This window comes from Buceros rhinoceros, unplaced genomic scaffold, assembly GCF_000710305.1.
Source record: "Buceros rhinoceros silvestris isolate BGI_N320 unplaced genomic scaffold, ASM71030v1 scaffold6484, whole genome shotgun sequence".
NCBI classification, from domain to species: Eukaryota; Metazoa; Chordata; class Aves; order Bucerotiformes; family Bucerotidae; genus Buceros; species Buceros rhinoceros.
The window spans coordinates 12,078-23,999 of record NW_010409991.1 but is presented as its reverse complement, the minus strand read 5'-3'; the positions used below and the strand labels follow the sequence as shown (position 1 = coordinate 23,999).

Below are 11,922 nucleotides of genomic sequence, written 5' to 3'. Positions count from 1 at the left end.
GTCCTGCTGTCTCATGTTGTTATTACAAAATGTTGCAGTAGTCTTGGTGAGTTTTCTGAAGTCTTAGTAGCCTGGTAGTGAAAACATGAGTTGAGATAACACATAAAGTGGAATAAATGCTTAAAACTGCATGATGTCTGTAAGAGTGATTACTGAAGTGATTAGTGTTTTACAGCTGGTCCAGTAAATAGCATGTATTGTAATAAATGGCAAAAATGCTGTAGTTACCAGTGGGGATACATTGTTTTTACCGTGGATTATCAAGGTTCTGCTGAACAAAAGAATGAAAAAGAGTATGGTGTTGAGAAGATATTATGTCTTGGAACGTGCCCTTTAAATGATTTTTTTCAGCACAGACTTTTTTTTTTTTTTTAATCTAGTAGTTATACAATGCTTTCTTAATTATTTGTTCCCTGTTTCCAATCTGACCTTTTTCTTTCCTAGTCCTTCTGAAAGCGTGCCCTGACTGGTATATGCTCTGCAGAGCCCATTGACTGCTGCAACAAGTTGATACTCACTGTCATTCTTACAGCTGCTTCTTCTTCTTGGCGGCTTCGTCTTTGTTTGCCTTGTATCACATTCATTCATTTTTCTTTTCTCTGGGGAAGCCTATAAAGGTGTATAGTAAGAGAAATATGATAAATTCCTCCAAGTACGTAATTGAAAGTGAGTGTCTTGCTTGGTAAGTGGGGCGAGAAAAAAACTAAGTTTTGATACATCAGAATGCATCTGGTAAAGTCTTAATACAACAAGAAGAAACATCCACCTGTACTTCTGGGAGCAATGGTCAGCCGTAAGCTCCCTCACCAATAAATCTGACTTCAGCTAATGAATTTCATGTTCCACCACTGTTTTATTGTTCCCTTAGGTTAACTAAAACCATTGCTTTTGCTGCTGCTGCAGTCAGTGATGTTATAGAACTTTATTTATACTTGGGTGTGAGCCAAAAGATTGCAGTTAACTGTGGGTGATGATGACAAAGAATAGTCAAACTCTTTTTCTGCATCATTTAATCTCACCTTGAATTATCTGTATGTAACCAGATACACAGCTCAGATCTGTTGCCTCTTCACTAATCTTCTTATTTATGTGATTCCCAAATTATTTTCCAAATAGGCAACCATCTGAAATTTTCTCAAGTAATTTTTGTAAAAAAATGTTAAAAATTATTGATCATAATTTGCAGCTTTACTACAGAATTCTTTTAATGGAAAAAAGGGTGGAATTATTCAATCGTGTCTTCAATACTGATACATGCTGATATATTTTGTCATGTATATGGTACCTAAATGAAATTATGGAAAGTATTTAGCAAAGCCAATCCTAGAAATTTCTTCTTTTTGTTTGTATAGAATCTTTCTCTAATACTTCAGCTTCTAATGCTTCCCAAAATTTCTCCTGTTTTGGAAGAAATGGTTTATTTCCCTGGGCTTATGGTTTCCATTGTTAAAGGTAAATTAGTGAACAGGTTTGCTGAGAATTGACAGAATTCTCTCAGCTTGGAAGAAGCTGATTGCAAAAGAGGAAGGCATGTCTCAGACCTGCTGCTGACAATTGTTAGGAGGCGGGAGGCATGGGTTGTCCTCCCCAAAATGTGCCTGTTGCTTTGGAGGCTGTAGTGAAGCTGACCCATCAGTAGGCTAACTGCCTTATGCTGACAAGGAATGACTGTTAGGAATCGGGAAAGATCTGTTTTGAGGAGAAGGAATCAAGAGTAAAAAGTTTCTACCAGCATCTTCACTTCTTTTAGAAAGAAGGGAGGAACTCAGAGAACTCTCAAGGGAACGTGCCAGGGATCAGGAAGAAGCTACCAGCCCTTTGTTGCTGCAGAGCGGGCAGTGTGCTGACAAGCGGCCAAATGGTGGTTTAAGATCTACTTTCTATTAAGTTAAAAAGTTCAAACTGTGCTCAGCTTTGAACCCACATAACTGATTTACTGCTGCTATGAGGAGATGAGACTCCGTTAGCTTCTGAACTGACCTATGCTTACAAGAATAGGTACTTACGATGGTGGTAAAAAAGGCAAAATATATTGATTCTTGATTGAATTGAAGAACCTTTTATTAAATTATGTTTTTCTCTATTTTCTCATGAAGGGCTTCGTCTGATCGTGTAGAAATAGCTTGTAACAACACTGAAACATAAATTATGTGATGGACTACTTAGGACTATTCACTTAATGCATGATAATCCTGTGAACATGCTAATGAGCAGCAATTTTCTGATGATTAAACTGCTTTAAAATGTCTTTGTACTCATATGTCATTAGAATGATTTTGCCACTTCTGAAACATCCATTATTCATCATGTTCCAGTGTTGCATCTGACTGTGTATCACTTCAATTTCACTCACTTAATAAAGCAATCTATTAATTACAATAGTTTGAAACATGTTTTATGAATCAGAAAAACCCTAGTTAAATATACTGCATTACTTATCTTTACAAGTATAGTAGAGCAAAGAATAACATCCCAAATTGTAATTACCTACTTAGTGCATTTGAATTCACTAACTAAATCTGAATGGATGTTTTAAGAAAAAATTGTGTTGAAATCAATTATATTGTATTTTTGGGGAAGCAGGATAGATAAAACACCTTGCCGAAAGCACAAGGTTGACCTTTCTTTCTGAAATAGTTCAGCAAACATTTTCTCAGTAATCCCTTTTCACATGCATTTATTGTCCCAATCATTGAGGAAGCAGAGAATGACTATTATTACTGCAAATATAAATAATACTTTTATGTATATTTTTAATGGTTGTTTCCTGCTTCTCTTGGTATCTCCATTTTACAAGCCCTAGGTTCTTCCACGTATTGTGAACCCTGTTAAAACCTATATTAGCTTTGCTCCTTTTTGAATCTGTGTGTGATGGCTATTCCAGAAGGTGTTCTTCACTTCCTAGAGAGCCCATGATTGTATCTCAGAAAGTATCAGGCTGCTGATTGATTCCACATTTGCAGATTTTTGACTCGTGGGCTGCACGGGCTCTATCACCTATAAGCAAAAGATGGCTTTTGTCAGAGGAATTAGAATACCGGCTAAATTGACCAGTTGAAGAAGTATCAACAGAAATGTATTTTCTAAAATTGAATTTTCGGTTGAACTAGTAAAATTTTCGATAAAAACCAGTGGGAGATGGGCTAATAACCTCCATACAAGAAAGAAATCTTTATTCTCAGAATGCATGAGAGTCTTGCAGAGATATGCAGTGACTAAACTTTTTTTAATGGCTAAATTTTGATAAGCACTTCAATCTCTTTGCTTTAAAAATGCTTTTTGGGCTTGCTGGGAAAATAGGGAATAGTCACCTATGCTGTGCTTATTTCTCACAGGTTTTTGATCAAACCGGTTTTTAACACAAGCTGATTTGCTCTATTGCTGAAGTAGGGTGTTTGAGCAGCTATTGAAGGTTTACAAATGCTTTCCAATAGAGTAACCAATAGAGGTAGAGTGTCCTTGTTGATTGTATTAAATCTTTCTACAGCTTTTGGTACAATAAAAGTCAACATACTAATGACTAGCCCACAGAATTGTTACAATAATGTGAATAAAATATGTGTGAAAGAGATGGAGCAATTGTGTGGTTAGATGACGATATTGAAAGAAGTGGACTTGGAAAGATTTCAGTAACCATTGTTTGTGTTAGGCTAAGAGCGTTGATGAAATCAGAATAAAATAAGAAACACAACCGTGGACTCACTTTTTTACATTTCGGTCTCTTCCTGTGAATCACAGTCCTTTGTTCATAACCCAATAAATACGAGTTAGTTTGCAATGAGTAAGGAATTAATTGCAGAGAATTTCAACTGAAACATTTTGAATCTGTATTAATATATAGCTTTTTTCATCAATCTTTCCTTATAAAATGGCAGTTTATGGAACATGATATTTAGTGTGTCATCTATGACAGTATCAAAATTGAGTTAATGGTTTCTCAAGCTTTTGTGTGCCATTTTATGGTCAGACTTCTATGTTAAGCTTTTCCTTCCAACTAAGCTTGATAGTGTTTGTGGATATATTGCGATAGCTTTAGCTACATTTATGTGTAATTCAACCTGTGGAAAGCCTCGAGTTGTACATGGAAATAATTTTGAGCTGTTTCATAGTGAGGAATTGTTATTTACAATGCAAATAATCTACAGTTTCTACAAAATGCTAGGTAAGGACTTTTTAAAAAACTGATATTAATTTGTCTCTATTTCTTTAACACACAGCCCCTGTTCTCCCTGGAGCATATCAACAAAGCCAGTCACAAGGATATGGATACATGCACCAGACCAGTATGTCATCCATGAGGTCCATGCATTCACAGCCTCATTCAGCAAGTCTGGTGAGTACTGGATTTAAAGAATGATTTTACTTGGAAAACAACCTCATCAGATGCTGTGAAATCTCTTAAACATGAATGAATTGGTCCCCTTGAATTGTACAGTTGGACTATTTGACTGTCCTTGTAATCGTCCTCAAGTGTAAAAAAGATTGACTGAGGGCAGTAGCCAGAAATTTTATGTCAGAATGAATTAAAAAAATCATGTATTGTCACCAGAAGGCAGAGAAATCACTGAATCTTCTACCTGCTAAAACAAATAGTAAATGCTTGGACAGTATTTCACAGGCCGAGTTTGATGTTATGCTCTGGCTCCTAGCACTGGATGAAAACCTCTGATCTCTCAAGATCCCTCTGTTGGTTTAAATTTAATTTTTTTTTTTACTTGCTGATTTTGAACTAGCAGGCTTTGTGGCTATCCATATTGTTTATTTCTGCTTGTATAAAGCTAGCTGAGACCTGGTATTGGTGAGCCCTTTCTAATTCAACAAAACAGTCATGCACCTACTGTGCCTGATCGAAATCAAGTTATACTGCTGAGCAACTGAGAAGAAGCTTTATGATGAAACTATGGCCACAGTCATAAAGTTCTTAATTGTGGGGGATGAGAAGGTAAAGCTGGAGTGAATATTTTGACTTTGAAGTAACTGGTCATGGAAGGAGAGCTGAGTATTCAACTGGAAATTGAGCTTCTTGCTTCTTTTTCAACTCTTTATATCTAAATTTTGGGTTCAATGGTTATGATATTTTTTATCATACCTCTGCCTAGAGATTACATAGTTCAAATCCACACATCTTTTACCTTAAAAATATTGACTCATCATTTTGAATTTTAGACTATTTTGAATGGATGTATATTGACTACCTCTGTCACCTGTTTTAGAGATGAAGAAGTGTTTAATTATGAATGAAACTTAGAGCTTGCTGAGCTGAAAAACACTGTTTACAAGATTAGTCGAAACTTGTATTTCTCTTTAAGACTGAAACTCCATGGCATTTTATATTGTAAAGATATATTGTAAAGGCATTCTGGGAGGTTTGGGTGCTTTCAGTCTTTCCAGTTTCTCAGCTGTTTGGTGGCTGAAGGGGCTAGCTTGTTGGGAAGTCTGGGATCCAGTTACCTGCATCTTTGGGCAAGCCAATAAACTGGGAATCTCTTTGGACACCTGCATGACAGCTGTGAGGCAGCTGGTATGGAATCAACTATTAATTTCTGAGGATGTTGCAAGGTACTTGGAGAGCTGGCTGCTTTCCAAAAGGGCTGGAGTCCAAAAAGTGGGAGACCCAGAAGCCTGGGCTTTGCCTGCAGGTTTACTAGTTGGTGCGGAGCAAAGTACCCTTCAAATCCAGGACATAGAGAGCTGAGATGCCTGCAAATCTCAAAACACGCTTGGCAGCCTTTGCGGCTGTCTGGGCAGATAGATTACTACTATTTCCCTGCTATCTCTATCTCCCAGTGACTTACCTGGGGGTTACCTCTTGAAACAATATAATTTCAATCATCGCGAGAATCGTCATGTACCTTGCCTTCCAGAACTGCAACTGCAAAGGTAATAGGAAAAGGAAGGCAATGAACTTAAAGCATTTAAAAAATGAAGGTGACTGAGCGTCTCCTTTCAACAGGATTTCTTCCCTTTTGTGAAACTATTATCATTTTACATTCTTTCAAGTGATAATAACTGTTTGTCATGGGAAAAAAGGAAATTAAAAAAGGAAAAAATTCAAACAAAAGTTTGAATGGGTCTTGTTGCTGTTAAAACCTGAGTGAGTTTCCTTGAAGACGATAAATCCCCAACATTTCCAGAAAGAGGAAATCAAGGACTGCTGTCCTGGTGCTGACTGCTAGCTTGCCTGTCTGGTGAGGAAGACAGAGCACCATCTTATCACCCCCAGCATGATGATACTGCTCCAAAAGAGGCATCTGGGATGCAGCTAGAAACCTGGCATTCTTCCCTGTCTTTCCACCTTCACATCAAAAAGACTAGCTCTTCTTCAGCTTGTGCAGCTTCTCCAGGTGTGCTGAGCATGTTACACTCAGCTGTTGGAATGGCACAAGACATTTCCAATGTGTGCTGGGGGAAAACTCTTTGGGGTTGTTTAAGTGTAGCAGGTTGCACAGACTGAACATGGAAGGCAGCCTTGGAGTGCTTTTCTAATGCAGTGTGGACATGCCCTAGGAAATCTGACAAACTTAGACAATGTTAAGTTTATTGCTTTCAGCTGGTTGGTTGGTTCTCAGCTTGGAGCAGTTCTGCCAGAGACACAGCCTTGTCTGGCTAAGCCAGGCAGAGGGAAGAAAGAAGTGAGAGAAGAAAGCAAAAAAGAGAAGAGATAGGACTAAAGAAATCTCAGCCTGAATACTGGTCTAAAAGTATGAGAAGTTTTTGAGACAACCAAAACCAAATGACAAAGTCACCCATAAGTGCCTGAGTTTGACCAGGACATCTCTAGGGTGAGAGTCATTAACATCCCATGGGTTTTACCAGGTTTGTCAGGGTGGGGATGATTGGAGAATTAGCTGCTGTAGTAAACCCTACTCCTTTCAGCCAGTTCGTTGCACTGTTATCAAAAGAGGGTCCCCAAAAGACATAAATTCATTTTATAATCATGTCCACTAATTTCCTATAGTGAAAACCAGAAATTTTCTAACTTCTAAATTTTCAAATTCCTGTTTATTTAATTTTGATCATGATCCTAACAGAGTCTCTGGGTAGACTTTTTTCCCTAGATTAATTGTGTTATTTTCTGATTCTTAACTTTTTCTCACTTCCTATGAGCAGTTCTGCCTAACCAGCTGAATTAAACTATTGCTTAGAGTACAGAATATTTTATAACAGAGCCCTGAAGGCTGTTTGCATCTGGAAGATAAGAGGGTGTTCTCATGTCTTTAGATAACTAAAAGTGGTAGGAAAACAAAACCTCAGTTGCAAATTTGCATTCTTTGATAGCCGTCCAATGTGAAGGATGCTGCAACAGATACTTTTCTATGCAAGGAGCAATCAGTATAAATTGGTTGTTGAAGTGGAGATATGCATCTGTCAGCTCACATCTGGGAGGGGAGCTGGGAATATGAGATCTGGGTTTCAGTACTTCATATGCACGAAGACTTACTGTTCTCTCTGAGCAGTAGATGCAAGTTAGACCTTTAAGGAGGTGGGAGATAAGTATTTGACTGTTTTACAAAACCCCAACCTTTTCTTATACCCTCTTGTGCTCTTGGTACCTGCTAAACTCACTACTGACAAAGGAATAATTCACTAAAATTAATTTTTAAAATCCCTGCTTTCAGTCCTTTAAGCATTGTAATTCTCAATTATATAGCCCAGACTACACTCTGAAGTTATAATTAGGTATTAAATACTAACAAGATTATTGTGGAGATTTCTCCTGACAGCCATTTACCACCTAATTAGGTGTTAAGGCCATAAATTTAGGTTTCTCATCAGCATTAGGGCCCTAATAAATTTTTTTAAAGTTTGAAATTAGCGGCTCGTCTCCACAAACTGTGCCACCACAGTGATGTAGTCAAGCTGCCTTAGAGGAAGCAGCAGTCGGGTATCCTACACTATGATATTCTAAGGGTGAGTGAGCATCCTTCTGGTTGAGCAAAAACTTCCCTGTTTTTTTTCCAGTTATATGTTAGTTTTAACATTTATATGTTAGTTTAAAACATTTTATCTCTTCCCCCAGTCTTTGCCCATTTAAGGGAGATGTAAGCATGGCTCAGAGAAAAATAAATTCTCTGCCTTATGCCAGATATGGACTTACTACTATTTTTCTTAAATGGACCTTTTTTTTTTTTTGGAAACAAATTGTTTAAGGGACTAACTGCTGCTGAGCTTGTTGTAATAGCATATTTTTAACTGTTTTTTTTGGAGCTAGTTTCAAGGCTCAGTAGAGAGATCAGCTGAAATAGTTGGAAAAAAAAAAAGATTCTCAAAGGCAGAGACCATTCTTTAGGCTCTTCTGATCACTAGTTTTCTAGTTTGTTAATCTTTAAGGAATTTTGGTGATGATAGAACCTCCCAATTAGTTGCTTCAATGTAGTGCAAAAACAAAGGTGGTTTTTTTCATCGCCTTCCGTGAACACTTGGAAGACATTAAGGAACCACCAAGAAACCACATACTTCTGATTGAAAAAGGCACTTGGTCACAGCCTGTAGTGTAGCAACACTACAGGGAACATCAGAGAACAGTCACACAGAGCAAGACTCAAACACAGTTCAGAGTAGGCTTGTCAGGAAATGTAGTGGTCTCCAGTGTTTAACCAGGAGTTGATTTCTCTGTAGTGTTTAATCTGCATACCAGTGCTAAAGGCAGAATCAAGACAAAAAGTGTATTTCTAGCATGGGAACAGTAATAACAAGTTGCCCTATACTGTTTGGACGAGATGATACTACATTTCCAACAAGTGACAAATAGCCTACTCACTGTGTGTGGTGGACTCTCCATCTTCCCTGAAAATAATTTCAAAAAAACCCTCAGAAAAAAAAAAAACCAAAACAAAACCAAAACCCAACATACATGAGATGGACTAAAACTAATGCATAATTGTTTTTCTCAGCTGGGAAGCAGAACAAAGTTTATTGGCTCTTAAAAGGTTCGGGCAATGGTACTGGGCATTAACTCAAATATTGACTGTTTTTACCTTTTTTCTCTATAAATCATTGTACCAGAAAAATTCAGCTGTTATGGTGACATATCAAAAATTGCTGGTGGGAAATTGAATATTATCAGTGATGCTTGAACTGCTCTTGACTTCTGTCAAGAGACAGGGTAAGGAAAAGAAAGTACTCCTGGGAATTTTGAAATGAATTAGTTTTGTTCTGCTCAAGGGGAGACTGTTCCCTTTGAGTCTGAAAATCCACTTTGAATGATAGCAGTTTATTGAGTATTTGTGAAAATTATTGCTGCAGACTTTTTGAAATATCATTTATCTTTTTTTCCCCATTAGATATTATTTAATTAGATATTAAAAATTCTTAATTTGGGGTAAAACCCTAATGAAATGAAGGACATTCAGTGAGATGGCAAAGTTAATGACCTGGATGATGACCGTGTTTCTTTTCTGTAGTGAAGACACAGGAGAAGCTATTTGGAAATCTTGCAGTCAGGGAGCAGAAGCGCAGCTAGCCATGGCTGGATGAACTGTCTTTAGTGAATATATGAAACAACAGTTGGAATATTTCCAGAGGCAGTGAATTGCTTGAAATCTGTTTGTATGAGGGCATTGGACAATGAAGGTTGACAAAAATAGTTACTCAGAAAGAGTCGGTATTCATTGTATATCTGATGGGCTGCAAGCTGTACTGTTTCTTTGCAACAGGTAACTTGTGATTTCTCTCTGCCTTGCTCACTCTGTTCTTTTTCCTGCTCTTTTAATTTTTTTGTGTGCAAAGAAGAGAAAGAATCTATCTCTGTTTAGGCTTGAGACTTTACAGCCTTGTTTTCTTTCCTTCAACAGAGAACATACAGAGCTATGTATGACTACAGTGCTCAAGATGAAGATGAAGTTTCCTTCAGGGATGGTGATTATATCATCAATGTGCAACCAATTGATGATGGCTGGATGTATGGTACTGTTCAGAGAACTGGGAAAACAGGAATGCTTCCAGCAAATTATATTGAGTTTGTTAACTAATTTTTGCCTCTAGTCCTTTGAGCTTTATTATGATTTACTCAAAATCTAACCTTTTAGAAGAATTCAGAAGAATCTTTTAAGAGTACATGTTCATTACTTTATCACTGCTACGACAGTCTGCATTCTCACTCAAAATCCAATTTAGAGTTCTTTAAAGTGAAGATAAACAATCAAAAAGAAGCTCAGAGCTTTGAAAATGGCATTGCTCATTGTAGTGCTCCCTCAAAATGAAAAACATATATGGAAGCCAGGTGTTGCCAGTCCTATAAAGATTTCAGTCAATTAACTGTAAGGGGGAAATACCTTCTCCCAACATCTCAAAGACATTATTTCTCCTTATACTAACAACCATAAAATCTATTTGCTTCTTGGCGCTCTGAAGTCACAGGAAGTTAGCACACAGAATTTGAACACATCTTCAAATTGTTAGGGACGTGTTTAATGTTTGAGCAGTTAGCATCCTAATAAAAATAAAAATATTGAGTAGATAATCATTTGAAATAATGACCACTAATATGCTAGTAAAAAAAAAAATTAAAAACCCCTACTGCCCAGTAGCCTTACAGTAAACAAGTCTGTCTATTTTGACAGCAAGAATTTCCTGACTCTTACATACCCACATTTATTCCTGAATTACCCATTTTCTCTTATTTCCAACAGTGACCTCTTTTATCAGCTTTGCTTGCATTCCAGTCCATCAGTTATATCCATGCCTGAGTTCATGGTTCTTTGGTATCTTTTCCACAGCAAATTCCTTGCAAAGACTATTTAGAATATAAAACCGGTTAGTTCGTCTGTTTCCTCCTAATAATACTTAGCATTTAAATAGAAACTTCCGTTAGGGCAATGTACGACCAATATGTGTTAGTTCCTTTACCTTCACCTGTACTGCTGTAAATAAAAATCCTCTGTGAGGCCCCAGTGCTGTGCAGTCACACAAAGCCTGCAGTCACATCCCTCCTTCTTACCACAGGTAACTCGCTTAATGGCTGCTTTGCTGATGAGCTAATGTACCTACCCTTGCTGCAGAAATACTTGCACCTCCACTGAGGAGTGGAGGAGAACTCTGGTTATTGTAGTGCATTTCAGCTCAATGGCCTAATGCTTCAGTTTCCTCCAAAAATCTTGGTGATCCAACAGTTGGTTGTACGCTTGCCAAATGATTAATGATGGAGAAATATTATGTTTTCTTTTACTGCTTTGATCTTTCTCATAACTGACACTGAAGAGAAAACTAATGAAGCAGAAGTCCAACATACTCTGTGCCATCATGCTTCAGATTAGCCATCCATAGAAAACGGTAAAAATATTTTGCTGACCAACCTTCACATACACTATTTGGTGTCCATTAACTTATGATCAGAACTGAGAGATCCAGATCTCGGTCTGTGAGGCTGAGGAGAGGATCAAATACCTGGTGACAAAATGGACCTGTAAGAGGTACCTGTAAGAGGCTGGGGGCACAGGGAAGTTGCTTTTGCTTTGACTGGGTGCCAGGACAGTGCTGTCTTCCCTCCCAGAGAGAAACTATGAGGAAGGACAAAAGAGTTATTCATGAGGGAACTCACTCATGTAGGTGCATACATGTGTAAGGAAGAAAGTAGCTCTCAGAATATGGACCCTCCACTGGCTTTCTTCTGTTTCTGAAATTTTAAAAGTAGAATTAAATATAGAGTTTATAGACAATTTTATGTTTCTCATTTCACAAAGTAAGCAAGCCCGCAATATCTATTTAGAGAATGAAGAAAGAAGTTAACCTGGATTTGATATGTCAACCAAAAGTTGTCAATGCAAACACCTGTTTTTGCATACAATTGGGAATTGGAAAGCTTGTGCAATTTTTGAGGCTAATTTCAAGGCTGAGGCAGACCATCTAACTTAAAAAATTGTGGTTTAAATCCAAGGATGCGATACTGTAAATATGCAATCTATACGGGTGACATTGCTATCA

General features: G+C 37.5%; 1 protein-coding gene across 1 annotated transcript in view; it reads left to right on the top strand.

The window, feature by feature from the left end:
• Positions 1-10,375, top strand: part of NEBL (nebulette) — a gene marked incomplete at its 5' end in the record, with an annotated part of 86,294 nt that extends 75,919 nt beyond the window's left edge. Inside the window, 2 exons of the mRNA XM_010135432.1 lie at positions 4,218-4,333; positions 9,795-10,375. Of these exons, the coding sequence (XP_010133734.1) occupies positions 4,218-4,333; positions 9,795-9,971 (293 nt within the window). The remainder of the gene's footprint in view (positions 1-4,217; positions 4,334-9,794) is intronic.
• Between the last annotated feature and the right edge of the window lie 1,547 nt (positions 10,376-11,922).